Genomic DNA, 15,105 nt, shown 5'->3' with positions numbered 1-15,105 from the left:
CATTAACATTTCGTGTATAGACATCACCTTTCATCATTACCCTGCAAGATAAAAGAAAAGTGTTAATCTCTGCCAGACCCAGGCTCCCCAAGGTTAATTTCCAATTTCACGTGTTTGATTCAAGCACAACTTGCCCTCTCTGACTATATGTGCAAAATTAATGAAGATGGAAAAACTTGATAGTGATTCCTTGACAAATTCCCTTTTTCAAGGGTATATAAAAATGGGGAAAAATACCAGCTCTTAAAGTGACTTGGAAAGAGCAGGATGCATATGTAAAATTCAATTTAAAAGCTATGTGGCATCCAGCATATTGCTTTTAGTTGTAAGACTATTAAATGCACTTTTGAATGGCAGCTTCAGTATTCTGTAGTACAGTGTTCAGTGCAGAGTTAAGCTTACAGGGTTTTGTTTCCACTTTTGATTCTAGGACAGAACATCATGCACACCTAAATTAGAATTACTGTTGCACAAATAGTTTAATGACGTCTGATACCAGTGCCTCTTTCTTGAAAACATTGCATTGCAGAGAAGGCTGACATTGTCTATTAGTTCAACAAAGAAAATGCTTCCCTTTCTGATGCTATATTGCCCAGTCAACGAATTTGTGTTGTAGCAGCGATGAGCCTTTGAATCAGAATCATTCTGAAACCTTCCACGTTATGATCAGTGTTTGTAATGCAATCAAGGAGTAGGTGAATGTGGATGTACCCTTCGCAAGCGTAGGGTTCGTTTACCAGCTTGTGGTGACCATCTGTGTGGAGTCTGCATGTACTCCATGGTCATGTGAGTTTGTTTTTTTTTAGATGCTCCTGTTCTGCTCCCACCTGGCAAAAACTTTCATGCTCGGTATGAAAAGCCCCTCAACGTTGTGCTTTTCTGGGAGAAGTTGTTCTGGTACAATCGTACTGATTGGGTGACTAAAATGGAACCAAAGGACCGTGATGGGCCTGATGTCCTTCTCTCGGCTGAATCAGTTCTGCTGGTGTGAAAGGAGGAGGAGTCGGATAGAGGATGGTGTGGGTAATGCCTTTTGGTTTCCATCCATCCATTTTCTAACAGCTTCATCCAATACAGGGTCACAGGGGAGCTGGAGCCTATCCCAGCAATACACCCTGGACGGGACGCCAGTCCAGCGCGCGGCACACACACGTCATCTTCTAGCTTCTCCAGGTTGTGCGTACAAATACCGGACAAGGAAAACCAGCTTCGGCCCCGATAGAAGAACAGGCGGGGAGTCCACATCAGAAGACCTCCGCAGGCAGGAGGGCCGGAACGGGTCCGCATGTACACACCCGTCACCGTGACCGCCTTCGACGAGATCCACACCAACCTAGTCGGCAGCGTTTTCAAGAAGACACTTGGCAAGTTAAGAGCACAGACAGGACTGTGTGGTGGCGTTGTGAGAGCAAAAGGTAGAATACTGATCGGCTGGACACAGCAAGCCGAATGATTTTTCTTATTCTTATTATTGTCCTTTCTTTCACAGTTGCTTATGGGCAGCAGCATGAAGCAGTGATCATGGTTCAAGACGTACAACTGGACGGTTGTGGGTCCAGATTTCAGCTGAGGTGCTGCTGTTGTACCCTGAGCAGTTCGACCAAATCGTTGAACTAAAACACCCAGATGTATGACTGGGTACAGATGGAAGTTGCTATAGAAAAAGTGTGACTTAGTAATAATATTATTCATATTAAGTAGTAACAATGCTAGTTCTATAATCGGCATGTTTTTGGTTGACACATTTTTTTGGAGATTGCACAGGTAGCTTATGCCTATCACCTTGCGGGTGTGTATTTGTGTATTAGTACACATGTATAACATGAAACTTCCTTTTCTACAGATTCCAACACCTCAGCGTGCTGGAGTTCCATCTGTTCTGCTCCATTGTGCATTCTTGGATTTTTGTAACCTGGAAGTTACATCAGGGTTAATCGGGACCAACTCTTGTTTTTCAGGCTTAAGAGAGGTTTTAATTCTTTTTAATCAGACGTGTTAATGATACAGTGCAGGTCTTCTGTAATTTTTTTTACTGCATCGCGGTGGTCCAATTATCTTTGTAGCCTTGTAATTTGTGTACTCATTTGGCAGTAATGCCCTGTTTTGTTAAATGAGGTGTGGTTTGTGCTATCTTTGCCAAGATCTTGCTCCTTCTTGTCAGGTATTCCCTTTTATTGTTTTTCAATATTCATAATTCTTATTTTCGCTAAGCAGTGTAAATACTCCAGAGCTTCAGTAACGATTAATACTGAGCGCCTTGTAAGCTTATAGCTTCAGAGCACTCTCTAGACACAGGGTGTATACCACAGTTTAATTCCTTATCGCATTGTTTTAGTTTTCTTAAATGCCTATAATTTGTACTTGAACTAACAATATCCCCTTGTATTTTTTTTAGAAGGAGTTGATTATTATTCAATGCGGGGTAGCGGGGAATATAAACATTATTGTGAAAATATTCTGAATCTGATATTGAAGTCATCTGGTCAGATCGCTTTTATAATATTCTTGAGGAACATTCAGAGGAGTCACACTGATTCATTTCTTTTAATTGAAAAAAAAATTGCTAGAGTTAAATTTGTCAGAGGTCATTTAAATTCAGTTTTTGCACTATTTATGTTACTAATACTGTTTACACCACAAGCCAGTGTTGCTGTGAACAGCAGGTTGGAATTCGCTAGTATAATATGTGACGTCCTACTCGCACAAAGAAGCAGGATCTTACAGGCTGTCAGGAAGTTACTGATACTGCTGTCAGGTGTTAAAGGAGGGGATCTCTGCACACGGCAGTCAGACCGAGTGCTGGTTCGGGGTGTGGGACTGGTCAGGGACTCCTGCGCAGTGTGCCGAGAGTCACTGAGGGATGGGGTTCCCAATTAGGTGTGTATATAATCCAAAATAGATTCAGTGATTCCCAATGTACATACATGAACAGAAAGTTCCATAAGAGAGGTATGGGTTGAGTATGCTGACTTCCTAATATTGCTTTTATTATTAATCAGAGCTGAAGTCAGGAAGAAATCCAAAAAATTGACAAACTATTCTGAAACTATTCTATCTCTTTCATCTTGGTACAAAGACTACAAGTAGAGACCTTGAGTCAAGTAGAAAGTAGGAAACCATCAAAAGCATTGACAAAGATCAACTGTTCAGCTTTGTTAGGATGAATAGTGCAAAACTGGGCAAGAGGACACAATTGGAAATTAAGCAGAAATTCATTCAAGGGAGAACAGGACAGGAACAAAGGGTCTTTACACAAAGGCAGCTGGGGGTTGTGCTAATTGTGTAGCCATATTATTGTTACAGATTTCTTGGGACCTGATCACAAACAGGGATCTGGTTCTTGGGATCCGATTGAAATTCTCGGATCAAATACACACGAGCAACCACAAGTGCTGGATAAATGAAAGGGCCTTGTCCTGTTTGTATCCTTTCTTAAGTCAAAGATTTAATCCAAGGCTCCTGTTGAAATTGGACATGACTTGAAGTGCGACCTTCAGAAGCACACATGCTCAGACCAAGCTGACCAGCCCCTTATTTCTGCAGGTATGTATACAGGTGTGCTGGCATGAGAGAGACAAGTGGAGTAGGCATTCAGCCTGTGCGCAGTTCAGTTACTGCTTGGCCCAGACAGTGCACTGTGAAACCTGGGCTGTTGCTATTAATATAACCTTATTCTGCTGAGACTACCTGTAGCTGACCACACCCACTCAACCACCATGTCTTCTTTCTGCTGCTTTAGGGAAAACAAACTAAACGTTTTCAGGTTTCAAATGCCTTTTGGTTCATTCTTTTGATTATGCTAAACCTCATTGTGCACAAACCCCTCCGAAGGGCCATCTGGAGCTGTCAGTGCTGGAGCTAGCGAAGAGAGAGACTGATCTGAGAGCTGTGCTGGCCAATGAGCACAGAGGCTAATTCATTTTACACTTTGTGAAGCACAGTCTGGATTTAATACATTCTGTCTATTTCTGGCTCCAAGGCCAACACAAGATATAAATTAATTAGCAGTACCTGTGTTTCATGTGTGGGCGGCGCGGTGGTGCCTTGGGTTCAGTTCCTGGAGTACTGTCTGTATGGAGCTTGCACGTTCTTCCCGTGTTTGTGTTTCCTCTGGGTGCTCCTGTTTCCTCCCACAGCTCAAAGACATACTGGTAGGTTAACTGGCTTCTGGGGAAATTATCCCTGTGTTGGACTAGTGTCCTGTCCAAGGTGTATCCTGACTAAAAGCCTACAGCTTCCCAAGACACTGTACAGGATAAAGTGGTTAGAAAATGGATGGACATGTTTCCTGTAAATTAAGGCGGAACGTTTTTTAATTTTAATAATATGCTTTTTTTACTGTTGTTATCACCTTACTTTGTGATGACTGAGAAGTTCTGCTCGACTTCAGCTTGTCATGAATGTTTTCGGGGGGATTTCAGAGCAGGATTTAACAATTTTCCAGGTTTCCCAGTTATTAGAGTCTTATTCAGAGTTCACAGGAAACCTGCAATTACAGTTGGAGCTGTGTCGCTGCAGGATGCCAAAAACAACACGTTCTGCTTAACCAACGACACGACTGGCAACGCGGGTAAATATAGGACAGTCAACAGCACGATCTCTGATGTCTGCAGACAACCGCTCGCTCGGATCTTGCAGGGCCTCTTCCAGGCTAGTCAGAGCCGCGCAGACAGATCATGCCTGGGTAATCAGAAATTCATCCCTGGAAACAACACACGCAAGTTTTGCCCACCCGTAGCACAGGAACAATTCTTCTCTCTTGATCCCGTTTTAGAAATGAATAAGAAGGTGGGGGGTGGAAGTAGAATTGATTTCAAAGGCGATTCCCTTTCACATCTTTGTTTTCTCAGGTGCCTGTGGAAAACCACGCAATGGCATTTTAAATATTAATCGAGAAAAATAGAAGTGTCTCCCTTAATTGGTGCCCACACAGTCTTGGGCTGGTACTGTGCCGGTGCAATGAACCAGTTGTTTGTAAGCTCCTGTTCATTTCCCTATCGCTCCTTCTGGGGAGACAGTCTGTCTCCGAAAACCAGGTGATGATTATCGCTCGTCTCCTAGAGCCAAGGTTTTCATGCCTGACTGTATGTGGGTGGCGATCCCAAGCCTGTGAGTGCCGTGCGATTGGTTTAGCTTTTATCCTCTCAATCTCTCTTCATATTCAGCTCCCTTGGGGACAGGAAGTAAGTAGTATGCTGCCGTTGAAAAAAAATCGGGGAATATCTCATCTAATATTCCAAAGTAGTGCATCCCTGTGTTGTAAAATAGCAATTACTAGCAGTGTTATTGTGCAAGTTTGTCGTCTTACATTAACACACAGTTAAAGCTTTCTCCTATTTTTTTACTCGGCTAAGTGTTCTGCGCTCAGCTTCTCAAAACCGCTGGCTGACAGGACTTCACTGCAGCCAGCTCTTTCACTGTTAAATTGACTGTTCAATCTATTAATTAAAAAAAGTATGAAATCTTCACCAAGGACGAGGTTTTGAAGGAACACTCTAGGAGAGCAAATAAGACTTCTCAGGTGTTACATGCTTCAGGCTCTCCTGTACAAACCAGCACGGACGGAGGTTGGGGCAGATTCCCATGGTGATGAAACAAGGGACACTTGGGCTTTATCTTGCCTGGCTGAGGACCAGCGCTGCCACAACCGCCCTCTCCCACGAAAAATGAGCCAGGGAGGCTGCTGCAACAGTGACTCTGGGTGGAAGGAGAGGCGGGAGAAAAAGAGCTGTGTGCCGCCAGGGAGTATTTATACATAGAGCAGCTACACTGCGAGGATCTGACCTCCTCCTGACGAACACCATGTACTTCAGACCTTCTTGTGAGTAAACGTTCTGTACACAGGCAGGCCTGTACGATTCAAGTAATATAATGCCTCTCGTGTCTTTCATTGTTATCGATAGTGTCCCGTCCAGGGTGTATCCTGCCTTGCTCCAGTCAGGTGGTCAGGAAAAGCTCCGGCTCCACCGCAGATTGAAAGGAACAGGATATCTGTTTAAATATCCGGTTATCTTTGGGATGGAAGACCGAGGCAGCGGCGTGCCCCTAACGATGGCAAGAGCCGGGGGGATGCCGTGGAGCTGCTGGGGAGCGAGGGGACGCAGCAGAGCCGGAGGAGCCAGGAGTGCAGGGAGCCTCAGACGCTGTTCATTCTCCTGATGCTGCGTGCTGGTAAGAGCCCAAACGCGCCTTTGCCTGCGAAATCACTTCATTACAGCAGCGCCTTTGGGCCTTCTGGGCCCTGATGACAGGATGATCGCTAATTGGCAGTAATTACCACTGGGGTGATTTGGCTGCCGGGGAGCAGTGATGTTTCGCTTCTACAATGTGGGGTAGGAGAAGCTGTTGTTACAGAGAAAGCAAGAGTTTCAAAAGGTGGTTTGGGTTTTTTTTTTTAAACATGAAAATGATAACACCTTCTTAAAAGCAGCACACTCAATGGAAAAAGGTATGTATGAATGTTGAATGGGAAGATCTATTTTTAGACTGAGTCCCCCATGGAGTACACTGCGTTCTGAGTGTGTTGACTCCCTGGAAGGCAACTTACCATGTCGGAAGAAAGGGACTTTCCTGATTGCACAATCAGCAGGTCATTACTTGCAAAAAAAGAAACCCACAAAATGCAGGTAGACCTGAAACTCCTGAACGTCAGATTTCACGCCTGAGCATTTCAAGTGTCTTCTCAAGTGCTCCACATTTCTTTACTGTCTTTGTTTTGCAACAAACATTCACTTTAAAACAGTAATCTAACCATTTGGATTTGGTTCTAATTATATTATGCAAATACATAGAGTAAATACAGTATCTAAATTGAAGAGCTGCATAATTCAGTTGTTCCAAACATTATATGAAGTACAGTACCATTGTGTACTTAGGAAATATGATGAATCTTTTAGGATTTATACAGTTTTCTTTTTAATTTTATGTAATAACTGAAAAATGGCCCAAAGCCAATTAATGCAGAAACAAAGACTGTAATTGACTACCCAAGTGGAGTCAAACACAGGGTGCTAGGGTCTCCGTGGATTTAGAATAAGGAGGAGAATTGTAGTTTATTTCTGTTCAGCGGACAACACAGTGAGCTATTATTTTAGGTTTTCATGGATAAGGGAACAAGTTAAAGATCCCATGCTGTACAGTACTTGCCTCTTGAAGATTCAACTGTGATCAACACTGTGCCCACAAACTAAATGTTTAGCGTGGAAATTAAAACAAATGATTTAATTTTACACCTGCTTGAAGTGGAATTGCGGTCGCCTGACAATGGTTAGAGCGTGGATTTGTCTTAGACACTGGTGTTAAATTATATGTATTGATAACCGTATTTGACACGATAATGACACGTGGTATTTACAAAGAACTGCCTTCTTGCTTTCTGGAGAGTAGCAACAAGAAAAAAGCTGAATATCATTTTAATGTCGTGATCTAAGAAACGATTCAACTAAATTGTACGTTTTTTTTTTTCATCCTTACTGTGTGATGACTGTAGACCCCTGTTTCTTTATTCAATACCGTTTAGATTCATGAGAAATCCGGGTGTTTGGATAACTTTGCCGAGGAATTCAGCATCATCTTCAATAAAATATCCTATTAATACAATACTTTGCACGTTATCTAAAATATTCGATATTATAGGGATACATGGACATGCAAACTCGGGCATCTAAGACACTCGTGCATCTTGGCTGGCTGGCGAGTTTTACAGATTATTTTAAATTCTTATTCCTTTCACTTCAGACAAATCCCTCCCCAACGCCACCAAAGAAACTGGTTAACAAGTATTACGGTATGCTTTGAAACCCTTTGAAAGCGGAGGTATTAACGCATCGATTAATTTCAAGATCTGTCGAATCCGAGCGACAGGCGCTCCCCTTTCAGAAAAATAGAAACCCGGGTCTGGCGGTGTAACAGACCGAGATCTTTCCGCAGTCCTTGCAGTCCCAGGATCGCTGCACATGTGCAATGTAATTACGCAGAATTAAGGCACATAAAGACTCGGAACGCCTTAATCTTCAAAACAAACAGCAGGTGATTAACTTAAGTGCCGGGCTGAAATCTTCCAGTTCTCAAGCATTCTGCCTAGCTGCGGGACGGTCTTTCAAAAACCGCTTTTTGTGTTGTCGGCTGTTATCTTTGTTGATGCTAAACGCGCTCTTCTTAACGGCGGGGTGTCAGGTCAGCCCTGTATCCTTTCTGCGTTATCTGGCCATCTCCCGGGTGGTTTGGTAGCTCCTTCTCAACCCAAAAAGGCGAGACTTCAGACATAAGTGACGGGTTGGCGGACTTATTGCGAATTAATTGCCATATGGCCATCTGGAGTAATACAGCGAGCAGTAATTTATATTTCAGGGTTTGGAAGGTTCAAACTTGTGCAATGGCATTGAATGGTATTACCAGCTATTTAACATGAACTACCGGGCGCACAGACAGGGTGCACGACCCTAGACGGACAGAGGAATAAGTCTACAGCTGCAGACTGTACTGTATATCAGCGGTGCTCATACCCCGTCCTCAGGGGCCGCTGCTCCGCCTTGCGGATCTCTTTAAACCTCCAGCTTCTCGGGAACAACTGGAGCCTTCGGATTATCCAATTAAACAATTAGTGAGATCAATTAGGTCATTAAAGGCTCCGGTGGGAGGATAGCGCTCGTATCCCTCCTGGACTGGAGTGTGACGTGTGTGCAGACAGCGCCTATCGGCCAACTTTTATTTCTGTGGCAATTCGCTGCCAGACTGTCGGTGCTCTTTTCCCTTGACGTTCGTCCATACTTTTCACCTGAAGGCTCTTATCTGTTATCTGCGATTCCTTATCTGTCTGTAGGTCATTAACATAAATTGTTCAGAAACAATCTGATATGGATAGGTCTATAGGTGTGAGACTGCTGCTGAGCAATGAGTCGGCACGATAAAATTCCACAACCATAAACATTTCCATTTTGTTTTATTCTCCTCGAGAAAATTGTGATATCAGTGACCTCTGCAATTATGTTAATACTTTAGCGATTCATATTTTTTAAATTACAGTAAAAAAAAGTCTAAAATAAAAAAAAACGGTTACTTCACCGTCCAACAGTGAACATATTTCCCCGATTCAGTCGTAAATATTTTACTGTAATTGACTTTGGTTCTAGGCAGCTACACATCTATCATAACTGACGGGCTGTTTTGAAGTGTTTACATTATTCTCTAAAATAAAAATAATTATCTCTAAGACAAGCAAATCCACTCTCTCGCGTCTTCACTAGTTTGAGCTTTACGTGGTTAACCGACGCTTTCTCGCTACATCTGCTGAAGAATGTTGGTATGACCTTGGCATTTATTTATAAATGACAGACGCTTGGTTTTACAGACACGTCTCCTACTGGATGGGACCCGCTTTTCTTACGCTTCTTAAACCAGGCTCATCGGGGCTAATGCCCCACTAGGTCAGTGTCGAGGAGTATTGAACCGGGTTAGAAATGAGACACGAGGCGCACAGGAGAGCCGCCTGTCCCACCGCAGATAATTTCCGACACTACGGGTGGTAAAATATTCCTTCGACCTGTGCTATGTGCTTTGTTTTTCTATCTCAATACAGACAATAGAAAACGAACAATTAAATATATGAATGTCCAGACAGTGATGCACATCAAGGCAAGTTGGCCTTATTTCTTTTTTTTTACTACCATCTTTGTAAAAGTTCGTTCAGGTCACGCAGCGGTGAAAAATAAAACGCGTTTTTTAAATTCACCCCCACGCGTTCAATTGAAGTGAAATAATCATCGATGAGGAAGGGCTTCTTCTGTCCGTTGGCAACTCGCGTTTTGGGGTGCAAAAGGCCTGTTGAAAGACTGGAAAATGAAGTTTGACGAAGTCACCACGTACGGTGTGTTTTATTTTTTCGTTTTAAAAGATCAGGATAAAACATCAACCCTCGTTACCCATACAGTTGCCTGTTTCGCGAACGCTTTTATGCGGCGCATTTGGTCTTTGTGGGAATATACCTGTATTTACACATAAAGTTTGGAAGGTGAGAAAATGAAAAGTTCTAATTACGGCGAGCGGGAGCTGCAATTACAGAGCAGGTGCTGTCGCGTCTTCTGTCCACCCGAGAAACGCGCTGGGTGGGGGTGCGCTTCTGGAAAAGGGCTGCAGAACTGTTCCTTTAATGCAGCCTCCCTCACGCATGAGGGGGTTGAGGTTTTTATCATCCGGCTCATTTTGGTAGAAAAAGAATGTTCCTTAAGTTTTCTTAACGTTCTCGGCTCGGCTCACCCCTGGGTGCATCTCCTATCCTGGTCCCGTCTAAATGAAGTTTTAAATACCGCCGTTTGCGATGTAACTAATTCGCCGAGATGCATGACAACACAAAGGAAAGTCTGTTATTTAGTATTTCAGCTGAGAAACCAATTTCGCGGTTTAACAGCACCAGAGAGCCGGCGGGAAGAGCTCGGGATGGTTCCCCAAATCCTGCCGCCGCACGCGTGCGAGCTGGAATCACGGCGCGCACTTACCTGCCCCGCGTGCCCGTGGTGCCCACTCGCGCCGGGGCGTGAGAACAGGTGTGCTTCACTGTCGGAGCTCCCGGGGCTTCGCCGCACCTGTAACCGCGTCTGACCTCTACTGCGGCCCCCCACCCCCGTCCCGCGTTTCTGTCCCTGTCACGGGTGGGTCTCCACTCCCTCCTCCTGCAGACCGCTTAGGCACGTTTCGTGCACGTTTCGTGCGCCTTGTGCATTGCTTCGAGAGAGAGCGAACGAGTCCGGTGCAGCTGACCGAGAGGCCGGCTCTGCACGGCTGCGCTGCACCGACGGGACGCTGGTCTTTTCCAGATGGCTCGGAAAGCAAATTCTAAGACACGTCGGCCTCCTTTGCAAAGCGTCTTGAGAAGAAGTCGTGTTTTGCCTTCGCTTCTCTTTGCTTCTCGGATCAAAGCTCTGAAAGTTCAAAACTGTCTGTGCCCCCTGCTTGAACCTAAACAATGTTTCAATGATCCGAAAACAAGAAAGGATCAAGTCTAAGGGGGAAAAAAAGGGGGAACGCGGGCGAGAAAGGGGGAAAATTTCGCGTGCAGCCTATAAGGATTTGCTGTGGGAGGGGTTTTACCTGCGTCGATTTAAGTTCCTGAACAAAATTACAGAGGGAAGTCGGCAGGTAGAGCGCTTGCAGGGCTGGCGGGTTAAGCTGGTTCGGGGCGTGTTGCTTTCAGTTTGTTCGCGACAAAATAAAAACAGCCTAACTGGGAGCTCGGGGAGCCATGGACACGTTTCAGGACGGCGACGAGCTCGGCGTCCGCGCGGGGGGACGGCCGGCGTGCAGCCCGGCGCGCGAGGCGGAGCGGGAGGAGGGCGAGGAGCCCGAGGCGTCGGACCCGTCCCAGAAGCCCCCCTACTCCTACGTGGCCCTCATCGCCATGGCCATCCGGGAGAGCCCGGAGAAGAAGCTGACGCTCAGCGGGATCTACCAGTTCATCATCACCAGGTTCCCCTACTACGAGAAAAACAAGAAGGGCTGGCAGAACAGCATCCGCCACAACCTCAGCCTGAACGAGTGCTTCGTCAAGGTGCCCAGGGAGGGCGGCGGGGAGAGGAAGGGCAACTTCTGGACCCTGGACCCGGCTTTCGAAGACATGTTCGATAAAGGGAACTACAGGCGCCGCAGACGGGTCAAGCGGCCGTACCGGCCTCCCTCGGTCCCTTACTTGCCGGCGAAGCCGTGTCTGAACTACCCTGACGCGTACTACCTGCACCAGAGCCCCAAGTACCTGCAGAACTCTTTCGTCAGTAGCCCCTGGCCCCTGGGGCAGCCGGGAGCGCCCGTGAACTACCAGCAGTCGCAGCCCAGCAGCGGCGGCTGCAGCCCCGTGTCCGTGAACGGGTATACCAGCCCACCCGTGACCGGCTTCCCCAGCCATCACCTCCATCAGCCCTACGGCGCTTACCACCGACACCAGAGCCTCTTGGTGTCCCACGCAGGTAGCCCGTACACGGGGATCGCCCAGCCGGTGAGCCCCGGGGGAGCTCCCGCGGGCGGCAGCGGTTATCACACGCTGTCCTGTGCCCGGCAGCCGGACGTGTCCCTCGTGCATTACTACGATTAACAAGAAAGCCCGGACGTTCTGGACGAGTGAGAGTTAATTGCGCGGTTTCTATTTTGTTTCTTCTTCAGGATGTGTTCAAATCTATTTTTGTAAATTACTTTTTTTTTTCTTCGTCCATGAAATCACCCGCGAGCGACTGAACGAGAGGGGGATAAATGCGGACAGAGCTGGGGAGTCTCCGTTGTTACAAGCTCACTTGCAGAAGTATGGATCTGACTTCACATTTCGCGTTCAGCTGGCTTGGCCAGGACAGTGCCAAGCACAGCCCGAGGACTGTGCTGGATTTTGGTTCAACGGGGGTCGCGGCTGTTCTCTGAACTCCATGCTTTAGGCCTATTGGTACATGCCCACTGAAAAAAAAACTGAAAGAATTAAAAATATAAGTGGACTAAAACCAGACTGACAGTTTTCCAAAGGAAAACGAACGGGTCGGGTATAAAAATATTAATTTGATGCGGTAATCGCATTAAAAAGTTTCGAAGACGCCCATGGGCTATTGAGAAACATAGAGATGATCTAAAGCTTAGAGCGTTTTGCATTTTAGTTTCTTAGAACATTTCTAATATGAATCTTTAAAGTTGGTACATCCGTGTTTATTTGTTATAGACTTAAAGTGCCCTTGACGTTTGAAAACGGTTTTTGTAATTTAATGTTTACATTTTTCTGTAATTCACAGTTTAATTGTTCTGCTTGGTGTCTGTTCTTTCTGCTTTTGTTTTACTTGGAGTTGCTGTTAAGTTACATTTATTATTTCCAGTAGTTTACAAATTGAAATCCAGCACCAAGATTTAAGCAGTTTTGTGTAGGATGACTATTCAAAATGACTCCAAGACCAAGGACACAATAATAAAATTTATTTCTTATTGTACCTTTCATGCTAATTCACCTCAAGGCGCTGCGGGTGTTGTGTTGGAATAGATGAATGATCTAAAAACAGGTCTTCCCACTGTGAGGTTGAAAATAAAAGTACAGAAATAAAAATACAGAGTATTGTTTAAAAGTACCGTTTAAAATCGCACAAATGAACACCTTATTGTCGTGTGTTTTTGTTTGATTGTATATTTGCAGGAATCATAATTAAATGATTGCTTTCAACTTGGGGGAATCGTAATTAAAGAAATGATTGCTTTCAGCGCGAGGAGTAAACATTCTGTTGAGAGGTTTTGTAACCTTCGTCTTCAAAAAGCTCAGTCCGACCAACTCCGGACACCCCTCTGTAAAATAGAGATTTCAGTTAATCGAATTCTCTTTATTTTGTTTGGAACATCAATAGTAACCAGTCTACCAAACAGTTTCGTGTTTAGTTTGTGACATACATGCACGACATGACAAGCAACATTTTAAAACTTCTGAATGTTTCAGACGGGTAACCCAGCGTCACTGTATAATAAACAGGTCGTGAAGGCTTCACCTGCCTGGATTCGAAGGTGTCTTGTAGTAATTGTACTTTGCAGTACAAATGTAACAGATGTAGCTACAAATACAAGCAAAAACAATAAAATATCTGTGGCCTATTCTCACCAAATGCCCCATCATAAGTTTTACCACTATGTTATTTTTAGCTACTTTGATGTAATACAGTACAGATGTTCAATCAGTTTGGTTATAACCATTTTTTTAATTGCTTCAAGACCAAGGAAATCAAAACTATCTAAACCTCTATAAATACCCCATTGGTGAGGGTTCAATAAAATGAAAGCCAACAGTTTAAACGTTAAATCTTTCTGTGACACGCTCCTTGCCTGACGGTGGAAAGGTTCACACGCAGGTTAGCCTCTTTCTCGTCTCCGATTCCTTAGTTTAAAGTCGTTTTCTTCAATGTTGCCAAGTTTTTCATTTTTTTAAAAAAAATGTTGAACATGAAGGCCAGTATTTCTGTTTTCTACTGATATTTCTTTTTTAAATAAAAGTTTGTTAAAGCATTTTCTTTGGCTTGTGTAATTCGTAAAACATTCAAACGCGTTTACTTCAATTTATTATAACACCTATTATATACACAATTGTTGTGTATCATGGTTATTGCTGTAAATATCGACAGACTAATTGTATATGTAAAACTTTGTGAAATAATATGTAAGCAGTAACAGTTTTCCACACTTTGGTCCAGTGCTGTGCTAAATTAAAAACGTTTATTATTTAACACGTAAAATAACTTCCCAGATCTGATGTTATCTCAAAACGTTTTAACTGGAAAAATTCGCAGAAATTAGCTGCTTTCTGTTACTGATGCAGAAACCATCGTTGCTAATGTACATTTTGAATACAAATTCAATGTCCTTTTTCGATGGCAAACATTTTTCAGTGTAGTCTTTATTAGTATGAGTCTTTTAATTGTTAAAAAGTGAGTCACAGGAAGAGCGGGAATTTAAGTTTTAACTAGAAATATGGTTTAACAGGAGCTCTGAAAGTCTAAAATGGTGTAAAAACGGGTTTTCAGAGGTAATTTTTTTAAAAATCAACACAATACGCAGCTCAAACGATGTAATAGAATTCAGACGTTTTATTAAGGTTATATACAATATATCCATAAATCTTAAAATTTTCCCGAGTTTGGAAAATACAGTCATCTTCGATAAAACAAAAACATAAAATTGCTAACTATAACGTATTTTTTAAAGGCGTTCTGTGTTAATTGTATTAACTAATGTATTTTTATTGTACCTAGAAATCCTTTATTATTATTATCTTAACGATTTATTACGATAACGACAGGAGAATAGGTAATATGTAGAATTACTGTACCTGACGTGACTTTTAGCTCCTAGTTTTCTTTAAGAATTCATTCTACAACTTTCTTAAAATATATCATATGCATGCTAGCTAAAAAGTACATTATAATATTTACATAAAACACGTGGAACTGACTGACACCAAAGTTCTCATTTTCCCAGTATCTTAATTTCTTAAATTAATATCTTAAAACACTGTGCGACTTCCATTTATACTGTTACCTTAATCAAATCGGCAAGCTTGAGAAACGAATCTAATTAATGCTTTCAGGATATTTCGTTCTTCTGCATGAAAGA

At 43.5% G+C, this 15,105-nt stretch overlaps 1 protein-coding gene across 1 annotated transcript; it reads left to right on the top strand.

The window, feature by feature from the left end:
* The first annotated feature begins 9,329 nt into the window (after positions 1-9,329).
* foxl2l (forkhead box L2-like) lies at positions 9,330-14,001 on the top strand. Its single transcript, XM_088617392.1, has one exon. It carries the CDS (start codon positions 11,237-11,239, stop codon positions 12,077-12,079), a length of 843 nt encoding a protein of 280 aa, XP_088473518.1. The 5' UTR covers positions 9,330-11,236; the 3' UTR covers positions 12,080-14,001.
* Positions 14,002-15,105: the final 1,104 nt, after the last annotated feature.

The sequence above is a fragment of the Lepisosteus platostomus genome, chromosome 23 (assembly GCF_059453375.1).
Source record: "Lepisosteus platostomus isolate fLepPlt1 chromosome 23, fLepPlt1.hap1, whole genome shotgun sequence".
In the NCBI taxonomy this organism is placed as follows: Eukaryota; Metazoa; Chordata; class Actinopteri; order Semionotiformes; family Lepisosteidae; genus Lepisosteus; species Lepisosteus platostomus.
The sequence above is the reverse complement of the archived record's forward strand: the minus strand, read 5'-3'. Positions and strand labels throughout refer to the sequence as shown.

Bases quoted from the DNA above. Each gene is read 5' to 3' on its own strand.
- foxl2l (XM_088617392.1), top strand. From the start codon at position 11,237: ATGGACACGTTTCAGGACGGCGACGAGCTCGGCGTCCGCGCGGGGGGA.